This window comes from Taurulus bubalis, assembly GCF_910589615.1.
Source record: "Taurulus bubalis genome assembly, chromosome: 8".
NCBI classification, from domain to species: Eukaryota; Metazoa; Chordata; class Actinopteri; order Perciformes; family Cottidae; genus Taurulus; species Taurulus bubalis.
In genome coordinates this window covers 3,820,256-3,841,967 of record NC_136596.1, presented here as the reverse complement: position 1 = coordinate 3,841,967, position 21,712 = coordinate 3,820,256, and the positions used below count along the sequence as shown (strand labels likewise).

At 46.7% G+C, this 21,712-nt stretch overlaps 3 protein-coding genes across 4 annotated transcripts; 2 read left to right on the top strand and 1 right to left on the bottom strand.

The window, feature by feature from the left end:
• Positions 1–484: 484 nt before the first annotated feature.
• gck (glucokinase (hexokinase 4)) lies at positions 485–4,514 on the top strand (the record flags this gene model as incomplete). The annotated part of the gene is made up of 10 exons (XM_079222539.1): positions 485–559; positions 911–1,073; positions 1,223–1,377; positions 1,512–1,631; positions 1,902–1,997; positions 2,080–2,179; positions 2,281–2,464; positions 3,095–3,250; positions 4,026–4,259; positions 4,367–4,514. 10 exons carry the CDS (start codon positions 485–487, stop codon positions 4,512–4,514), a joined length of 1,431 nt encoding a protein of 476 aa, XP_079078665.1.
• A 1,601-nt stretch (positions 4,515–6,115) lies between these two features.
• myl7 (myosin, light chain 7, regulatory) lies at positions 6,116–8,109 on the top strand (the record flags this gene model as incomplete). Its single annotated transcript, XM_079222273.1, has 5 exons — positions 6,116–6,241; positions 6,784–6,859; positions 6,960–7,064; positions 7,708–7,786; positions 7,878–8,109. The coding sequence occupies 5 exons, from the start codon at positions 6,116–6,118 to the stop codon at positions 8,107–8,109; spliced, it is 618 nt and encodes a 205-aa protein (XP_079078399.1).
• Positions 8,110–10,555: 2,446 nt separating this feature from the next.
• On the bottom strand, positions 10,556–19,055 carry agpat9l (1-acylglycerol-3-phosphate O-acyltransferase 9, like; the record flags this gene model as incomplete). Of its 2 annotated transcripts, XM_079222158.1 has the most annotated exons (13): positions 10,556–11,228; positions 12,535–12,614; positions 12,711–12,839; positions 12,981–13,066; positions 13,291–13,346; positions 15,100–15,215; positions 15,316–15,409; positions 15,483–15,572; positions 15,650–15,724; positions 16,349–16,494; positions 16,588–16,736; positions 18,739–18,805; positions 18,912–19,055. In XM_079222158.1, the coding sequence occupies 13 exons, from the start codon at positions 19,053–19,055 to the stop codon at positions 11,123–11,125; spliced, it is 1,338 nt and encodes a 445-aa protein (XP_079078284.1). In that variant the 3' UTR covers positions 10,556–11,122. The 2 variants fall into 2 exon arrangements, with proteins under 2 accessions (XP_079078284.1, XP_079078283.1); XM_079222157.1 differs by having other exon boundaries at positions 12,535–12,839.
• Between the last annotated feature and the right edge of the window lie 2,657 nt (positions 19,056–21,712).

Below are 21,712 nucleotides of genomic sequence, written 5' to 3'. Positions count from 1 at the left end.
AAAACAAGAAAAACCTCTATAGCAGCCATCAAACTGAATTCAAGACAAGCACAATAAGGCAGAGGACTCAAAACATGTACATAAAAACAAGGTTTGGAATATTCTGCAGCCGCTTTAATTATTATTATTTGTAAAACTCTTCAAATTGCCACAATGATAAAGTTCAGAACAGGATTCATTGTGATAAAGTAGGTCAGCAGCTCTCTAAGTTACTAAGATGTATCGACAAAGGTCACAAGGGGGGGGTGGCCAGATGGGGTGTGAGTTTTTATTTTTTTATTTGGGGCAGGTGGGCCGGCCCCACTTCACCTTAGCATAAAAAGCAGCCGAGGCTCCCATTCAGCGCTACTCACACCTCACTGACTCTGCACACACTCGCGTGGGCGGACACACACTCACCGCACGCCTAGAAACACCAGACGCACACACACACACACAGACGCACACACACACACACACTTGCAGAGGCTCATTTAGCTAAACCATGCCGTGTGTCAGCGCCGTCCAGATGGTGAAGATGCCCTGCAGCTACGGCCCGGCGGTCGATAAGATCCTCATGGTAAGACTGACTTCGCGGTGGGTTTAAGCCGTCCGGTGTTGCCTTGTTCCAGAAAAGGAACTTGTGACCGAAGAGCTTGATTGTGTGAGATGTTCAGATTTGCTTGGGAACTCAGACAACCTTCATTTGGTAGTTTTGTATCATAAAGCAATGATTATTTCTCTTCTTTTTTCCTTTTCCCGACTCCTTTTTGTTGCTGTAACTGATCCCCGCCCCTGTTTTTGAAACCTCAATTATCTTCTCATAATAAGCGAGCTTTGTAAGCGTGGATCCGGTGCATTTCTTTGGTCATCCCCAACCGTGGGACTTTTCTGTTCTGACCCGCTTTCTCCTTGCCTCTCGGCGCCGCAGGCGGAGCAGATCCTGTCAGAGTTCCGGCTGAAGAAGGAAGAGCTCAAAGAAGTGATGAAGAGGATGCAGCGCGAGATGGACAGAGGGCTGCGTCTGGAGACGCACGAAGAGGCCAGCGTGAAAATGCTCCCGACGTACGTCTGCTCCACCCCCGAGGGATCAGGTAGATACCCCATCATGAGATGATCCCTTTTTGATTTATTTGTTTTGGTATCTTCGGTAAAGTCACCCAGATATAATGCTCCTAATGATTATCACCTGCGCAGGTAAAGCCAGTACGTGCACGTTCAGATGTAGTGTGTGTTTTGACAGAGGTGGGGGATTTCCTGGCTCTGGACCTGGGGGGGACCAACTTCCGCGTGATGCTCGTGAAGGTGGGTGAGGACGAGGAGAGGAGCTGGAAGGTGGAGACCAAGAACCAGATGTACTCCATTCCCGAGGATGCCATGACGGGCACTGCCCAAATGGTCAGACTCCAAACTAAACCTCTTCAGAGACCTCGAGGATCTGACTCGTAAACGCTCTCTCAGAAAGAAATAAGCTCCTATTATGGTGCAGTTTCTCCACATCCGATATCCTCTTCATGTCTCTCTCTCTGCAGCTATTTGACTACATAGCAGAGTGCATGTCCGACTTCTTGGACAAGCATCACATCAAGCACAAGAAGCTCCCTCTGGGTTTCACCTTCTCCTTTCCTGTACGCCACGAGGACATCGACAAGGTAGGACGTCCTGCTGTGCATCGGAGGTTACATTACATTTAGCTGACGCGTTTATCCAAAGCGACTTACAATAAGTGCATTCAACCATAGAAAGTACAATTTCTTCAAGAAGGCCAAGCTACAAAGTGCTATAAGTAAGTGTGATTTAAGTGCTACTTTCTTTATTCAAGGTATAGTTGGAATAGAGACATGCCTCGAAACGAAACTGAGATTGGTCAAGACGTTTTTTAAAGTGTGTTTCTTTCTTTTCCCCCCTCCCTCTCTCCACAGGGCATCCTGCTGAACTGGACCAAAGGCTTCAAGGCCTCCGGGGCGGAGGGGAACAACGTGGTGGGTTTGCTCCGAGACGCCATCAAGAGACGAGGGGTAAGTGGGCTGAACGCGAGAACTCTCTCTTTCAGAAACGGCTGATTTTTAACACGGCCGGGGTGCGATTTGGCCGTTCCAGGACTTCGAGATGGACGTGGTCGCCATGGTGAACGACACAGTGGCCACCATGATTTCCTGCTACTACGAGGACCGCAGCTGCGAGGTCGGGATGATTGTCGGTGAGCAGTTCGAAGCCCATCCTGATATGAGGTGCGCTTTCTTTGCAGACGACATATTGTTCTTTTTCCCCAAAAAAAAGATCTGTTTTTGTTGTTCCCAGGCACGGGATGCAACGCGTGCTACATGGAGGAGATGAGGACCGTGGAGCTGGTGGAAGGGGAGGAGGGCCGCATGTGCGTGAACACCGAGTGGGGCGCGTTCGGCAACAACGGGGAGCTGGAGGAGTTCCGGCTGGAGTACGACAGAGTGGTGGACGAGACCTCGATTAACCCCGGGCAGCAGCTGTGAGTTCATTCAGGTCAAAACACGCAGTCCGAAAGCCGCACGAGGGGAAGCTGCGGCGACCTACGCATGTCCTTTAACTTCATCCGGCACGTGCGCACTCGAGTGTCCGATGCTCGGAGCGAGACTGCAGTTTAAAGAGCACACTCACGCACACACACATACATACCCTTCCTCGTCCTCTTATTGTTCTCCTGAATTAATCACCTTTCCGTGGCAATACTCACCTGACTTCCACCAGAGGCCTCTGTGGAGTTGCTAAGCTCCCGGCTGTTTTTCCGGCAGGTGTAAATGGCCAGAGCCCTCATACGTCAGTAGTCAGGCAGCGCGCCCGGGTGGGGGGGGGTCAGATTAATGACCCCTCTCCGCCACTTGCCACAGTGCCCGTCGGCCTAATGGCTGTTTACCTTTTTTGCACTGGCAGCCCCTTTTACGCAGACGACTGCCTCGCCCGGCCTCATCCAGCCTCTTAGGCGCCGACGTCGCCGTCCTCCTTTTCGAGAGGCAGCTGTTCGCTGCCGTGTTTCGTGACGTGCACGACATCCGCCTCTTGAGTCAATTCCTATCAATGTTTGTTTTAAATTACCGTCTCTCTCTCTCTCTCTTTTTTGGGGGCTCTCGTCCTGCCTCAGGTACGAGAAGCTGATCAGCGGGAAGTACATGGGCGAGCTGGTCCGGCTCGTTCTGATAAAGCTGGTGAACGAGGACCTGCTGTTTAACGGCGAGGCCTCCGAGCTGCTGAAGACACGTGGCAGCTTCGAGACCCGCCACGTCTCACAGATGGAGAGGTGAGGAGAGTTGGTATACACACATATGATATGTATATATGTGTGTGTGTGTCTCAACACTCTTTCCCATCATTATTGCATAACACACACACACACACACACACACAAATCAGACAAAAGAGGATTGATGGTGAAAAGGATTAAGACCATTATCACATTACTATAACAAAACAAATATAATCTGATGAGATTAGCCTGTATAACAGTGTGGATGGGGAACATGGGGACGCAATTTGGATGTTACGGTTACTGCAGTAGTTGTAGAACTTGATTTAACATTTGAACAATGAAGCGTGGTATTTCTATAATACATATAATATCCATGCATCGTGACCATGTAGTGGAACTAGAAACTACCGTAAAAGTCGGGTTACAGGCTGCTACTACCTTCGGTGGGTGTCCCCGCTGTAGCAAGCTAGCGCTGCTGCTAGCTAGTGCTGGCACTGCTGCTGCTAGCTAGTGCTGGCACTGCTGCTGCTAGCTAGTGCTGCTGCTGCTAGCGCTGGTGCTGCTGCTAGCTAGCGCTGCTGCTGCTAGCTAGCGCTGCTGCTACTACTGCCCGTGTCCCTCTGCCCGCTGGTCCCGCTACCTTCGGTGGTTGTCGGGGAACTAGCGGGAGCTAGCGCAGAGCTAGCAGTAGCGCTAGCTTGCTACAGCGGGGAGCTAGTGGGGTCACCCACTGAAGGTAGTAGCGGCTTGTAACCCGACTTTTACGGTACTGCTCTCTCTATCTCTATCTCTCTATATTTTTTATGTATTCATTATTGTCTATCAGTGACACTGGGGACAGAAAAAAAATCTACAACATCCTGTCCTCGCTGGGCGTCCTGCCCTCGGAGCTGGACTGCGACATCGTGCGTCTGGTCTGCGAGAGCGTGTCCACGCGCTCCGCTCACATGTGCGGCGCGGGGCTCGCCGCCGTCATCAACCTGATGCGGGAGCGGCGCAGCCAGGAGGACCTGAAGATCACGGTGGGGATCGACGGATCCGTCTACAAGCTGCACCCATGGTGAGGAACTTATGGACACCTTAGTTTTCTTAAGCACCAAGCCAATGTGATGAGATCGCTTGTGAATGCTTGTTTATTAAACGCGTGTGTTTTCCCCTCCATCGCAGTTTCCGTGACAGGTTCCACAAAATGGTCAGGGACCTCACGCCTCACTGCGAGATCACCTTCATCCAGTCGGAGGAAGGGAGCGGCCGCGGCGCCGCTCTCATCTCAGCGGTGGCCTGCAAGATGGCCACCAGCATGCTGACACAGTAAAGATAAATAAAAGAAAGAAAGAAAGAAAGAAAGAAAGAAAGGGAGCCGTGTGCGCTGGGACAGCGGTGAAGCAAGCCCGAGAACTCTGACCCGAGAACTCTGACCCGAGAACTCTGACCCGAGAACTCTGACGACACGCGTCGCCCACAGCCGGCGGCTCGGGCCTCTTTCGGGCTCCGAAGGGATGCGGACACTCGCAGCTGGAAGATGTACGGACAGGAAAGCAACTGTATTTTAGTAGCATTAGACCAACGTGTCGCAATTTCGTGTTTGGGTATGACCCTAACTGTATTATTACGAAAGTATTATTGATGATATATTATGATACCCGTGCAAACAACACAAGGATTCTTTTTTTTTTTTTTTTTTTTATAGGCTGCTGTTAACTGGGACTAAATCAGATTCATTGCTTTGTCGTGTAGTGAGTTATTCCCTTGCTATTGTATATTTACATGTTTTGTTTACCACTCTGTGTGTGTTAGGTTGTAGGTTTTCCATATGGGCATGATGACATGATGAAATGTGCCTTAGAGGCTTTACTGTAAATACAATTGCATAATTAAACTAAACTATTATACTTTAAATGTATTGTTATTTTGTTTTTTTGACATATTTTTTCTTCACTATTTCAATACACCAGCAGCGATATTCTCAAACATCAGTTTTTTGTTTTGTTTTTTTAAATCGGAGAGGAAAGAAGACCTTGGGAGATATCATATAATTTTATGGGAAAAACAGGTATTTGAAGGGAGATGTAGCATTACAATGTTGTTACTTAAGTCCTAATAATAGTGCACATAGAATATACATTCATTGGTGGACTCTAAAGTTCCCCCGTGCCCTCTTGGACGCCCCTGTGGTAGATAAAGCATAAAAAGATGCCTTCTGAGGTGCAATTTCGGTGGAGAAAAAGTCTCCTTTTGCCATGATGAAATGCATTATCGAATGCTCCTATAGATAAAACATAATAAGGTGCCCTCTGGTGTTCATTTCCAGAGGAGAAAACATGAATAAGTGCCCTCTAAGGTACCCGTCCGGTGGAGAAACAAAGCGCAGAGCAGCAATGGGTGGCCCGTAAATGGAGAAAACATGATACAGTGCCGAATAGAATGCCCTAAATGCTGGAAAACCTTCTGCATGCTGGTGCCTTTTAAAATAAAATAAAAGCCACTGCCCTTCATTCGGCCTGCCACTGCTTACATTAAAGTTGCACACAAAGCCAGATTTGACCTCTGAGGAGTAAACTTTATTTGGTTGAGTGACCGCTCTTCCTATCTCTGTTTCCCAGCCCAGAGGAATCCGGGCTGCTTCACGTCTTATCACCTTCAGTGACACGCAGAGCAGCGCTGGCCATGTAAGGGACTGTGCTGCCCACCACAGGCTATTATAGGAAGGGAGGAGATAAGAGAGCCGTTCATAAAACCCACCCCGGCATCACACCTCTGCTGGGAGTCCACATACGATCCTTCAGACATGGTAAGGCGCTCATACTTTCAGTTACTGATGACTTAAAAAGACAAAAATAATCATTGTAAGAACACGTTTGTATAGTTGTTCAGTATAATTCTGCAGACCAGAAAACTAATCGGCGTGTAAACTTAATGTGTTTGTGTTCCTCTTCTCAGGCGAGTAAGAAGGCCTCCAATAAGCGACAGAGGGGAGGACAGAAGTCTTGCTCCAACGTCTTCTCCATGTTTGAGCAGTCCCAGATACAGGAGTTCAAGGAGGTACAGAGCCGCCTTCACACAGCTCCACTTTCTCGGGGGGGATTTGTGATTTTTGAATTATAAATCCTTGCAAGGGAAAGAAAAAGGGGAAATGGAAATATTCAAGCAATTGAATGCCTTTAGTTGGACATGGAGCGGCCGTATAAACAACATGCACAGGTGATTTCATGCAGGAGGAATAAAACATGTAGGAGAGCTTTGAGTTAAAAGCGTCATTCAGCTTTTCATAGAATACATTTTCCATTCTTCAGTTTTAAGAGTACATGGCTTTTACATGGCAAGACACCATGTAAAAGATTGTTGCAACAAATCCTTACTTTTATAACAATATAGGAAATAGAGAAGTTATTTTGGAAATGCACAAATTAAAATTCTGATGCACCGATTGTAAAGAGGACATTGTACATTTATGATTCACACCCTCGCTGAAGGAAGAAAAGCCAGGTCATTTTCATGAATGATCATCAGCCTACCACTTGACATTCAAATGAAAAAAGTTTCATATTTTATTTGAATTGTTATTTTTGTACTTTATCTCGCAGGCTTTTGGATGCATTGACCAAGACAGAGACGGTGTCATCAAAAAACAGGACCTGAAGGAGACCTATGGGCAGCTGGGTATGTTCTTAATCTGAATCTCTTTATCTTTGCATGTATATATATATATTTATACAAATATAAAATATAAATAGGTTTACTGTGTGTGTTTGTGTACCAGGGAAGCTGAATGTCAACGATGAGGAGCTGGAAGAGATGCTGCAAGAAGGGAAGGGTCCCATCAACTTCACCGTGTTCCTCTCTCTTTTTGGGGAGAAACTCAACGGTGAGGCCTTTTTAATATTATTTTTTTTACTGATAATCAAAAAAATCTTTCATTAAAAAAAATTACAACAATAATAACATATATATATCAGGGTTCTTACACATTTGACCAATGGATTTACATGACTTTTCCATGACTTTAAACCAAATTTCCATGACCAAACATTTCGTGTTATCTGGGTGTAAACAGTAAAAAGTGAGTAAATGTAGTATTTAAACTAACAATGAGAATACAAAGCATACAGTAAACCTTAAATGACTCAAATGAATGAGACAATAGTTTGATTAAAAGAATAAACATTTATATAGATGCCTGTATGTATGCCTGCTTATATTTTGAGCGTCTGTCTTTTAAAAGCATATTCATTATTTCAAACTCAGCGTAAATGAACGGCATGAACACATGAATATAACACATTTACATGACTTGAATGAATGAATTTTTTTTTTCAAGGACTTTTCCAGGCCTGGAAATAACCATTTTAAAATTTCATGACTTTTCCAGGTTTTCCATGACCGTAAGAACCCTGATATATATATATATATATATATATATATATATATATATATATATATATATATATATATATATATATATACACATACATTTAGAAGATTCTTTTACGATGCTTTTGTCCCCCCAGGCACGGACCCTGAAGACACCATCCTTGCTGCCTTCAAACTGTTTGACCCCAACGGGACGGGCTTTGTCAACAAGGACGAGTAAGACACATTTTAGTCATTATTTTCCAGGTTGCTCATATATTCATATTTTCCATATTATCCATAACATCTTTTTTCCATGTTTATCCAGGTTTAAGCGGTTGCTGATGAACCAGGCTGATAAATTCACAGCAGAGGAGGTTTGTGTTTTCTACCTTTACTGTGACTCTCAAACTGTTCTCCGAGACCGTCGTTCTCACCGCTTCATAAACCTGCAGGTGGAACAGGCCTTCGCTCTCGCTCCCATCGACCCGACCGGCAACATCGACTACAAGTCCCTCTGCTACACCATCACGCACGGAGACGAGAAGGAAGAATCCTAACGAGGACCGCAGCCGGGGTCACACAGGTCACCCAAACCTGCAGAGCCAGTTCCTTAAAACGGGCCGGTTATCGTTGTGAAGCATGGAGGATTGATGGAGTAATGTTAGAATATCTCATTCATTAAATTTCTGTTGTTAAAGGTTATAAATGCTGAAGTTCTGTTGCCGTCAGAAGTGGTTTCATTTGTTTGTTTGCTACTGAGAATCAAAAGGAGCACTTTGTTGATTACAAATAATAAAACACTGGGTATGAAATAAGACTAACATTGGATTATCATTGCTGTGATCCAAGAGGCGGAAAATGTGAATGTGTGTCCTATTTTTGATTATTTCAAAAATGAATAAATAAATCAAATAATTCAGAAAATATGTAACTGGAGTCAGAAACATATCTACACACCATACACAATTACATTCAAAGTAATTTAAAGACAGGAGAGAATTTAATAGGTGAATCAAATATTTTGCGTAAGCTTATGAATAAGTGTTTTTTTTAGTTATTTTAAATTGTTTTCCTCCATTCATCGATAAAATGACGACAACCATGATGAAACCTTTTGGTGACCAAGTGGATAAACTGAAGCATGAACGCTCACGAACAAAGAAGACTTCACAGTGATAAATATTTCACAGTAAAGTAACGTAAAGAAGAAGCCATGCAGTCCCGTTGCGTCCAAAGAGGCGTCATCAATGTTCCATTCTTTGCCCACACTGTTGCCATGGATACAACAACAAACTCCCAGTCAACAACAAAGGGGACTAGGAGTGAGTGGAAAATACTGCAAGGCAAGCTGCGCTTTCAGCAGGAGTTGCAGCCGAATAATTGACACTTCCCCTTTGGCTTCTTCCAGCAGAAATGCCCATTGCTTCTGGAGCTGAAGGCCGGGTGCACAGGGGGACGGATCCCGGCACGTCATGGAAGACCAAACCCGCCGCCAACAGGAACTGTGACTCCTATCTGCAACGGTGGGTGGAAGGCAGTGTGACGGGGGTTGTGTTACCTTTTCAAAACCTAGCGGGCGGGATGAGGAACATCAACACATGGACACAGGACGACACAAGGCATGCACCATTTGTAGACAGGAGGATACATGTGTGTAGGATACAGGGGGATTCAGCAGCAAAAATAGAATAATATGCACAAATAAATGAGATTTTAGGTTTCCATTAGATGAGAATGATGAGTTTACATCTTCACGAGATAGATCTCATTCTAAGCCAACAACAACACAACAAATTCTTAATGCCAGGTGATTATACCCTGATAAAAAGCATTTTTATGCGTATTATATTCAATTTCTGCCAATACATCCCCCTAAATCCTGCATAGCGTTCCTTTAAAGCTACGCATAAGTGAGGAAAACCAAACAAACTCATTAAAGCAGCAGCATTGTACTCATAGAGGTTCAAACACAGAAGAATTTGCCACAGAGCAGCTTCATTGACTTTTATTGCAAAGAGTGTTCATTAAAACACTGACGGCCCCAACGGACCGCAACCCGACACACACACACACACACACACACACACACACACACACACACACACACACACACGAGAGGCACAAATCAGGCTCAGAAATATTCCTTAAACGTACCGTCATGGATGCAGATACGAGGAACTCCAAAGGAGAAAGAAACTCAAAAGCGCCTTGTTGCAGGTGAGTACCGCCGTCACGTTGGGTTCAGAGGGCCGTGACACACGATGTGTGATTGAAGTGGCGTTTGTTTTGTTACGCAGGGCATCCGGGAAAAGACAGGGCCGAAAGAGGAGAGTGAGGGTGAGGACGCTGACAGTTACATTTGTATTCTTTTTTTTTTATACCCGTAAAAGTCAGGTTACAAGCCGCTACTACCGTCGGTCAGTGTCCCCGTTAGCTCTCCGCTAGCTCTCCACTAGCTCCCCGACAACCACCGAAGGTAGCGGGACCAGCCCCGGCTCGACACCCGACTCGGGCAGAAGGGCAGTAGCAGCGGGGAGCTAGCAGCAGCGGGGAGCTAGCAGCAGCGGGGAGCTAGCAGCAGCGGGGAGCTAGCAGCAGCGGGGAGCTAGCAGCTAGCTTGCTACAGCGGGGACGCCCACCAGAGGTAGGAGCGGCTTGTAACCCGACTTTTACGGTATATGGGTTTAAATCCATCTTTAATTTGCTTCTAGGAGCCAACAAGGGAAGCCCACAGGAAGACGGCAGCACGGAGGATCACAATTCAGGAGAACCGCTCAGTGGAGAGAGATCCAAAAAGTCTCGGCTGTGCGTCCTCTTTTGAGGCCGCCACGTCTCGTGTGGACATTTAATGAATTCTCTTGCACATTTAGCGTTCTCGTGTATTAATTAAGTGCCAAACCCTCGTGTCTCATGTGTCCATGTCATGTTGAAAAAACTGTGCAAGAAGCTCCTTTTTTGAAGAACAACCCCCCCCCCCCCCCCCCCCCCCTCTACAGTGTGAAATTCAACAACAAAAGATTGTTCAAACAGTGGAAACTGTCATGTGGGGTCTCAGTGTTATTGTGTTACAGTACAACACTGCAAGATCTGAAGCGTTAAAAAAACAATATTTGAATGCTAAAAATCCTGATTATCTCAGTATCTGCATTATATAATGTCATTTTAGATGAGAAGAAGAAGAAGAAGAAGAAGAAGAAGAAAACAGCACAACAGCAAAATACGTCCAGGTTCTTTTCTGCATGATCACATGCGAGAAGTTGTAAACAAAAATGAATTTTCACACGAATGAAGTCGACCGGCCCGTGAGGCGTTCGGGAATCCAGTTTTTCTGAGTGGCTCGTCCCAGGTTTTCTAAATCGCAACCGCGGCTACGGTTTCTTCAGCAGCATTAACACTCAGCTCCTCGTGACGTTCAATATTGCACTCTTCTCCCCTCTCTTTTGGCGGTACCTGAGGTTTCACAGTGGGGGTTTTAAAAGTCCACTTGGCGGCATCAGGCCCAGCTAGCGAAAACACAACCAGGAGGCGGGCCGTGTCCTCCACAGGCCGGGGCGGGGCGGGGGTCCCGGCTCAGTCACTGCTGCTGCTCTCGTCTCCCACCACCATGCTGCTGTACTGCTTCTGCTGCTCCTCTTTAAACGACTCCTTCACCTTCGCTCTCTTCAGGCCTCCATCCCTGCAGGAGGCAACCGTGTGTTAGCTCATGCGAAAAATTATAAAAAAAAGTGGTGTTTTTTCATTTTTCATGACTATTTATTATCACTTAAAAAGGGTCGCTTGTGGATGTTGTAATTATTTTTGAAAACCTTATGAAAAAGCCATTTGGGGAATTTATAACTTAGTTTTTAAAACCAACCTATTGTTCAGCCCTTTCCTTGAAAATGTCATCCCCAAACTAAAAAGGGTGTATCTCTGCAACCACTAGGGCTATTTGAATAATGTTGGTGTTATAATAAAAAGGTACACATGTGAGATTGTTGTTCAGATGTGCAAATATCAGTGTATATTACTTGTTACTGGTTAAGAGTAAATGAAGATGACACACACAAAAAAAATTAAAAGGCTTATAAAAAAATAAATAAAAAAAAATCACTTTCAGGATGAGTATTTCTTTGAAATGATGCAGCTGTAAGGTCCAACTCTAACCCAAATCATAGCTCAATATGTGAACATTCTCTAACCCAAATCATAGCTCAATATGTGAACATTCTCTAACCCAAATCATAGCTCAATATGTGAACATTCTCTAACCCAAATCATAGCTCAATATGTGAATATTCTCTCTGTAAAGGTTGACTTTGATAAAGTGAAGCAGGTCTCCAAAATTTGCATTAGGGCACATTTGAATTTGTCCATGTACCAAACCATATGTTTCACTTGTATATTACTTATGGTGTTCAATACATCCAAATACAGCAGTTTTGGGTTTGTTTTTTTCTTCATAAAACAAGCTATGATTTACAGTTTTATATAACAATCGCTCAGTAGAGGGGGTGAAATATATTTGTACCCACCAGCTGTGATATGACGGTACACTAACGCATGTTAAAACACAATTCTTAGGCACAGATTAAAGGGATAGTTCCACCCCAAAGTCAAAAACACATTTTTCCTCTTACCTGTCGTGCTATTTATCAATCTAGATTGTTTTGTTGGGAGTCGCCTAGTTTTGGAGATATCGGCCTTCTCTCCAATATAATGGGACTTTATGGGACTCGGCTTGTGGTGCACCCAAAATAAAAATACATTTGAAAAGCTCATTTCACATGAATTATCTGATATATGAAAGTGCAGACATCCTTACGGCCGTCATCTTACCAAAACAATCTAGATTGATTTGATGTTTTTGATAGGTAAGAGGAAACGTTTTTATCTTGGGGGTGAAGTGTCCCTTTAAGCCCTGACCTGGACTGGACTGACCTCCATAAGCTCTAGAAAGGGAAGAGCAATGCTCCAGAACAAAGAAACAGGTCGAGTCTTACCACTGTAGATCCACCAGCCCTCCCTGGTGAGCGATGGCAGACTTCACCCTGTTGGCAAACTGGACAGCATCTTCCCCTTCCTGCCATTTCGGAACAACAACAACAACAACAATCAGTCGACCGCGGTGCATGTATGTGTGTGTGTGTGTGTGGAGGGTGGGGGTGTTGGTACACACCTGCTGGTGCATGGCCGGCAGGTACCAGACGTTGCAGACCAGGGCCCAGCTGGTCATCATCCTCAGCAGGTAGCTGACCATGCTATACTTGGAACTGTTCCAGAATGCGTCTCCAAACTTTGGGTCATACTGAGATTTAAAAAAAAGAGAGAGAGAGAATAACTAGTGAGTGCAGTGAGGAAGTGTGCTTTGAAACACAGAAGCCAGAAAGGCCAGGGAGGGCATGTGAGCGTGGGGACGCAGACGGGACCGGAGACAGGACCCCAGTACCTTAATGGCCACCGGATAGATCGTCGCTCCGATTTCAAAACTCCCCTTTTTGAACATCATGACGGACGTGTTGTTGACGCAGGTTCCTGCGGACGGCAGACATCGGGGATTCAAAAAGGGGACGGAGTCCGTGTGTGAGCTCCGTCCAAAACACACATGGAAAACATAAAATAAACTGCTTGTTCCCGCCGCCGGGCACGGGGGGCTAAAGTGACAACCCGTCTAATCTTCAAAAGACACAAAAACACCCAAAACCCCGGCGCGGTGAGGTAACGAGGTAACGCTCACCCCTCTCCGTGGTCACTCTTACCCTCTGGAAATATCAAGATGGGGAGCTTTGTCTTGTCGTTCACATGATCCGTCAACCTGGAGACACACAAAGGAGGGTAATGGAACCCAGTGTTCCTGAACACGGCGACACGACATCAAACATCAAACATCTGCGTGGCGACGCGGTGAGACGCTGGAATCCGAACCGCGTGAGTCACCGCTCCGTACGGCTCTCCGAAAACGTATCCGCTCTTTTGGAAACTCTCATTCTGTGTTTTGTTTTTTTTCCCCACATGCCAACCGGTGTCAGTGCAACCAGAGAGAGAGAGAGAGAGAGAGAGAGAGAGAGAGAGAGAGAGAGAGAGAGAGAGAGAGAGAGAGAGAGAGAGAGAGAGAGATAAACAGGGCGAGAGAGAGCGAGAGACACACAGGCCGAGAGAGAGAGAGACACACAGGGCGAGAGAGAGACAGAGCGAGAGAGACACACAGGGCGAGAGAGAGCGAGAGACACACAGGGCGAGAGAGAGAGAGAGAGACAGGGCGAGAGAGAGAGAGAGACACACAGGGCGAGAGAGAGGCAGGGCTAGAGAGAGAGAGACACACAGGGCGAGAGAGACGCAGGGCGAGAGAGAGAGACAGGGCGAGAGAGAGAGAGACACACAGGGCAAGAGAGAGAGAGCGACAGGGCGAGAGAGAGAGAGAGAGAGAGATAAACAGGGCGAGAGAGAGCGAGAGACACACAGGCCGAGAGAGAGAGAGACACACAGGGCGAGAGAGAGACAGAGCGAGAGAGACACACAGGGCGAGAGAGAGCGAGAGACACACAGGGCGAGAGAGAGAGAGACACACAGGGCGAGAGAGAGAAACAGGGCGAGAGAGAGAGAGACACACAGGGCGAGAGAGAGAGAGCGACAGGGCGAGAGAGAGATAAACAGGGCGAGAGAGAGATAAACAGGGCGAGAGAGAGAGAGACACACAGGGCGAGAGAGAGAGAGAGATAAACAGGGCGAGAGAGAGATAAACAGGGCGAGAGAGAGAGACACACACACAGGGCGAGAGAGACGCAGGGCGAGAGAGAGAGAGAGATAAACAGGGCGAGAGAGAGATAAACAGGGCGAGAGAGAGAGAGACACACAGGGCGAGAGAGACGCAGGGCGAGAGAGAGAGAGACAGGGCGAGAGAGAGAGACACACAGGGCGAGAGAGAGAGAGAGATAAACAGGGCGAGAGAGAGAGACACACACACAGGGCGAGAGAGACGCAGGGCGAGAGAGAGAGAGAGACAGGGCGAGAGAGAGAGACACACACACAGGGCGAGAGAGAGAGAGAGATAAACAGGGCGAGAGAGAGAGACACACACAGGGCGAGAGAGACGCAGGGCGAAAGAGAGAGAGACAGGGCGAGAGAGAGAGACAGGGCGAGAGAGAGAGAGACAGGGCGAGAGAGAGAGAGACACACAGGGCGAGAGAGACGCAGGGCGAGAGAGAGAGAGACAGGGCGAGAGAGAGAGAGAGACACACAGGGCGAGAGAGAGAGATAAACAGGGCGAGAGAGACGCAGGGCGAGAGAGAGAAACAGGGCGAGAGAGAGAGAAACAGGGCAAGAGAGAGAGACACGCAGGGCGAGAGAGAGAGACGCAGGGCGAGAGAGAGAGAGAGACGCAGGGCGAGAGAGAGAGAGAGACGCAGGGCGAGAGAGAGAGAGAGAGACAGGGCGAGAGAGAGAGAGAAAGACAGGGCGAGAGAGAGAGGAACAGAGACAGGTTGAGGGCGAGAGAGAGAGAGATGCACCGACAAGCCTGAAGAGAAGTGCTGGACTTTGGGAGAGAAAGAAAGAAAAGAAGAACAGACCTTTTGCTCACTAGGTGGCGATCTTTCATCTCTGATCTCTCGAACCAGACGTGAGGACACGACCTCACCATGGCCCTCTGGAGGACTCCCATCAGGCCTCCGTGGACCTGCCCCACCTGGCGGGCACACGGGGAGTTATAGCAGCACGGAGGAGAGAAACCGACCCACCAAAGTGGAAACGTTCCAACTAAAGCAATAGGACAGGCGTGCAGGTACCATAGCGTAGCAGCCGTCGTTGCAGAGGATCACTATGTCAATGGGGCTGGTGTGGTTGGCCACGCAGATGCCTCCCTTCTGGGGTTTGTTTTCCCTGGAGGAAGACAGGCGGACATCAGACGGCGTTCCCCGATCGGACCGGTTCAAAGTGGGCGGGGCTTACCTACCTGTTGTGGTAGCGGATGGTGGCGGAGAGTCCTCGAGCGCAGATCCGGTAGCACATCACGTGGACCCATTCGCTGAGCCAGAACTTCATCCTGAAAACAAACACACCATTTCTTTAGAGTTAAGATGTGGAGCAGGGATCTAGTGGTGGGTTAGAGGGTGTGGTCACCTCCAGTTTGGGAGGAATCCCACTGCAGATGTTCCTATGACCAACCAGCTGAGGCCGATGCAGACCAGCGTTATCCTGGAGGAAGTGGAGATGGAGAAATAAGAAAATACAGAATAGCCAGACACAGATCAAACAGGTATACAAGTTTTTACTAATTAAAAATGCCTTTTTAGATCAGGGATCAGGTGTTATTGTGAAAAGAAATTACAGACAAATAAAATGTGTATGTATTTGTATACAGCCATCCATCAATCTGCAACTTTTAGAGACAAGGCAAGTGTGCATGTGCGTGTGTGTGTGTGTGTGTGTGTGTGAGAGAGAGAGAGAGAGAGATGGTTGTGCCTACAATCTGACCCCGCCCACTTTTTTTTAGCAGTCCAATCAAATTCAAGGGATGTTATTTAAATCCCTCTTGCGCCTGTACGCCGCTCAACTATTTGGTTTCAGTGGGACTTTAGTTCTCCAACTGTGGTTAAAAATGTTGCCTTCACAAATATACATTAATCATAATCTGATTAATCTGATAGAGGACTGATGAGTTGGCATTTTTATGATTTCCTGCATTTTGCAATGGGCCTCTAACTTCAGCTCCTACATCCTCAAAACGCCTCCACCTGCATGAGCTTTGACTCGACCCTTGACATGGGGCCTCACACCTCCAGGCAGTGTGTGTGTGTGTGTGTGTGTGTGTGTGTGTACCTGAGCGGGGCGAGGATGCAGTATCTCACGACGATGCCGAGGCCGTAGAGCAGCGTCAGCCTCAGGCTGATGTACTGGAAGTCCACGTTGGTGCGAGTCAGCAAGTTCCACGACACCAGCTCCTCTGAGCTGAACCGCTGCGTCACCTGGACTTAGAAATGACATTTTAAATCCACGGTAGCTCAACACAGGGCCACTCATCACCGTTTACATGCAGTGAAAAACAACAACAACTGTACCTCATCCTCTACAATGCTCTCAATTCCTCTGCGGGTGAAGTAGAAGGAGTCGCTAAGTGTGAAGTCGCCGCCCACTGGCGGTTTGGGGCGACTGCGTCTGAGTTCCTCCCACTCTTCCTCCATGGAGCCATCTTCCCTCTCGATGAGACCTGACACACACACACACACACACAAACACACAGTCAAACGCAATCATCTGATAGGAATCATTATCTCAACAAACGAGCCTGGGAGACAAGTCAGCCTCTCCATATCTCTGGAGATAGTGGCTGAAAAGACGGAGCGGAAAGAAAAATAAATCAAAGTTCGCGTTTCTCACGAGGATGTGCAACGCAACGCAACGCAACGCAACGCAACGCAACGCAACGCAACGCAACTTGGCACAACAAAGCGGACTCAGATCCCCGATGAGATACGCCGGTGAACAGATCCCAGCACAGCTAAGTGTTGGGCGACGTGTCATCCGATCACTCGGAAGGCAAAGTCCAAAAAACCTGGAGGAGGAAAACTCTAGCGTTCAATATCGCGCCTTCCATGTTTAGAAATGTAACACTGGCTTACTCTGGACTTGGCAGAGGTGTGTGTGTGTGTGTGTGTGTGTGTGTGTGTGTGTGTGTGTGTGTGTGTGTGTGTGTGTGTGTGTGTGTGTGTGTGTGTGTGTGTGTGTGTGTGTGTGTGTGTGTGTGTGTGTGTTTCTCTGTGTGTGTGCCTGTGTGTGTCTCTCTGTGTGTGTCTGTGTGTCTCTCGATGTGTGTGTGTGTCTCTGTGTGTGTGTGCCTGTAGCTCTGTGTGTGTCTGTGTGTCTCTCTATGTGTGTGTGTGTGTGTGTGTGTGTGTGTGTGTGTGTGTGTCTGTGTCTGTGTGTCTCTGTCTGTTTGTGTGTGCGTGTGTCTCTCTCTCTGTCTGTTTGTGTGTCTCTCTGTCTGTTTGTGTGTCTGTGTCTGTGTCTCTCTATGTCTGTTTGTGTCTCTATGTGTGTCTCTGTCTGTTTGTGTGTCTGTGTGTCTCTCTATGTCTATGTGTGTCTCTCTCTGTCTGTTTGTGTGTCTGTGTGTCTCTCTATGTCTGTGTGTATGTCTCTGTGTGTGTGTGTCTGTGTGTGTGTGTCTCTCTCTATGTCTGTGTGTGTGTCTCTCTATGTCTGTTTGTGTGTCTGTGTGTCTCTCTATGTGTGTGTGTCTCTCTATGTCTGTTTGTGTGTCTGTGTGTCTCTCTATGTGTGTGTGTCTCTCTATGTCTATGTGTGTGTCTCTCTATGTCTATGTGTGTGTGTGTCTCTATGTGTGTCTCTCTATGTCTGTGTGTATGTCTCTGTGTGTGTGTCTGTGTGTGTCTCTCTCTATGTCTGTGTGTGTGTCTCTCTATGTCTGTTTGTGTGTCTGTGTGTCTCTCTATGTGTGTGTGTCTCTCTATGTCTATGTGTGTGTCTCTCTATGTCTGTTTGTGTGTCTGTGTGTCTCTCTATGTGTGTGTGTCTCTCTATGTCTGTTTGTGTGTCTGTGTGTCTCTCTATGTGTGTGTGTCTCTCTATGTCTATGTGTGTGTCTCTCTATGTCTATGTGTGTCTCTATGTGTGTCTCTCTATGTCTGTGTGTATGTCTCTGTGTGTGTGTGTCTGTGTGTGTCTCTCTATGTCTGTGTGTGTCTGTGTGTCTCTCTATGTGTGTGTGTGTGTCTCTCTACGTCTGTCTGTGTGTGTGTGTCTCTCTGTGTCTGTCTGTCTCTGTGTGTCTCTCTATGTCTGTGTGTGTGTGTGTGTGTGTCTTTGTGTGTGTCTGATAAAGAGTGAGATAGGAAACAAGGTGACGTTCATGAAAGTTCTCTAGTCTAGTTTGATATTTATTTAATGCCTATATTTAAGTATATATGAAGCATTTTGAGCTGCATTCCCCGTTATGAGAGATGCAGTATAAATAAGGCGATCATTGGCATCATTTGGCATTTATTTACAGGGCTGTCACCATTCAGGGAATTGCATCCGTATGCAGAAACAAAAAGGTAAATCAATAACTCTTTCAAATCTCCACGACAGGATTGCAACACGCCCCGTGTCATAAAGTGTCTCATGGGAGCAGCACCCTCAATATTTCACAATAAAAAGGTCGTGACAGCCACTGCAGAACTTTGTTCCACATTTAGATCTCTACTCACCATTAGAGGCAGAGGCTTTGAGCGTCCGTTCCTCTGCGTATACTTTCTGTATCTTCAGAGTGGCCCACTGTGGAGGAGGACACACACACACACACACACACACACACAACAAATCACGGGCATGTCTCATGTTCATGTGGGCCCAGGATCAGCACACAGACAGCAGTGTGTACCTCTAAGGTTTTCACCAGGATGGTCATGTAGGTCTCGGAGACGCCCAGCGAGAAGCCGAACATGGCCGGGACCATGATGAGGCCCACGATGAGGCAGAGCCAGGTCTCCAGGGCCCACAGGGCCAGGGTCCAGAAGTCTTCCATCTCTGCCGCTGTGAGGAGGATCAGCCCGGTGGCTCAGGAGTGGAGCAGCCCTGTGGGTGGAGGGGGAAGTTGTGTGTGTTTTTAATATATATATATATATATATATATATATATATATATATATTATATATACAGCCGCCAGCCCAGTGAGGAGTGGAGCAGACTAAACACAACGCATGACACTGCGTTGATGTGAAACACACACACACACACACACACACACACACAGACATAGAGAGAGACACACACATAGAGAGAGAGAGACACACACACACACACACACACACATAGAGAGACACACAGACACACACACACACACACAGAGACACACACACACACACACACACACACATAGAGAGAGAGACACACACACACACACACACACACACACACACAGACATAGAGAGAGAGAGACACACACACACACACACACACACACACACACACAGACATAGAGAGAGAGACACACACACACACACAGACAGACATAGAGAGAGAGAGAGACACACACACACACACACACACACAGAGACACACACACACACACACACACACACAGACATAGAGAGAGAGACACACACACACACACACACACACAGACATAGAGAGAGAGAGACACACACACACACACACACACACACACACACACACACACACACACACACACACACACAGACATAGAGAGAGAGACACACACACACACACACACACACACACACAGACAGACATAGAGAGAGAGAGAGAGACACACACACACACACACACACACACACACACACACACACACACACACACACACAGACAGACATAGAGAGAGAGAGAGACACACACACACACACACACACACACACACACACACACACACACACAGGAGACGCGACACGATCGGTTCTCACGTGCATTCCTACCGAGACTAACTCATTCTTCTAACAACAGAACCGGGACCGGGACCGCTCGGTCCGACCAGATTGGATCGTTTCTGTTGGTTCGACCCGCAGCAGCTTCACCGTACCTGTCAGACTCGAATCCATGTCCTTCCTCCTCGAGCAGAACAACTCAAGAGGACTCGAGCGCAGAGAGCAAACACGCCCATTTACTAGTGGAACAAAGTTCACGGAGCACCCCCCCCCCCCCCCACACACACACACACACACACACACACACACACACACACACCGGACACGTGGCTTCTGCGCACGTTCTGCTGGGGGATCACTTCTTGTGTTTTCCTTTGCAGAACATTTACACCTTCTTCAAGAAAGAGTGTGACCGGATACATCACGTGATCCAGTTGCTTCGTTCTGGACAGAAGCGGCTCCACTTTTTTCTTCTGGAGTTTTCCTTCAAAGCAAAGTTAACTCTATCCCCCTGATGAAGACCACAGAATATGGCTGAAAGGTCCGGGACATATGTGGGGCTTATAGTAAGGTGTTTGTATTAAATTAATACATTCATAATAATAATAATATATATGTGCATATGTATCTGGAATGTCTACCTGCTGCAGGAATTATATATGTATTTATACATATATATAAGATACAATAAGATAATCCTTTATTAGTCCCGCAGTGGGGAAATTGCAGGATTACAGACACACAAGAGAGACATAATAAAATAAAAACAAGTAATATAAATAAACAGCAATAAAAACAGTAAAGAAGAAAAATAATCCACAATACGTATATATGTCAAATATGTTGTAAAAAACAGTTATTTATATATATTTATCTCTATTTTTTATCTAGATGAATATATAAATAACTGTTTTATATATAAATATTGTGCAATAGTGATCCTTGTCGTTTGAGAGCAGCGGCCACTAAGCAGCTAAATGTGCTGACCTGAAACTGATCCATGCCGGGAAACAACTGTGATGAAATGTCACAAACCTCATGTTGCTGAACATGACATGGTGAAGCCCTGATGAGGAATGAGGCTTCTCTCTCCCCCTCTCTCTCTCTCTCTCTCTCCCTCTCTCTCTCCCTCCCTCTCTCCCCTCAGAGGAAACAAAAGGTCTTGATTATGTTCCAGGTTCAGACATGTCACAGTCTGCTGCACATTACTGTAACAGGGCCTTCAGGGGGTCAGTCAGGGTAACGGCCACTTGGCAAAGATGCATTTTTAAAAAGGAAATCTCTGCCTGCCACGGGAACATGCAAGAGTATGATGCAATGCATGTGTAAAGTACATCTTTTTTCACATGAGACAGCTGCGATTAAGCAAAATGGCATCACCAATTGTTGTTGAATCAGGCTGACGGCCCAGGCCTGCAGCTCCTGCAGCATATATATATATATATATAAATATATATATATATATATTTATATATATATATAAATATATCATATGCCAATGAGATTAGTGAGTTCACCTGCCATGGAGCAGGACAGGAGGAATGTGTCGTGTCTCTGCCTTCTGCTCCAGGGATAAAGAACTGGAAAAGGCCCTTTACCCAGAGCCACAGTGCTCCACGGCTCACAGGGGCTTTTAATGTTGTCTGGAAATAATAAATGATGTCCTGCAGAGGGCTGTTATTCCACAGAGCGCCGTTAACATCAGACACGCTTGTCTACTTTGGCAGTGGACCTCGATTCTTTTGGGCCAGTTTCCCCCCTGAACCCGCCACAGTCGTGCACCGTGGAATCTAATTCTAA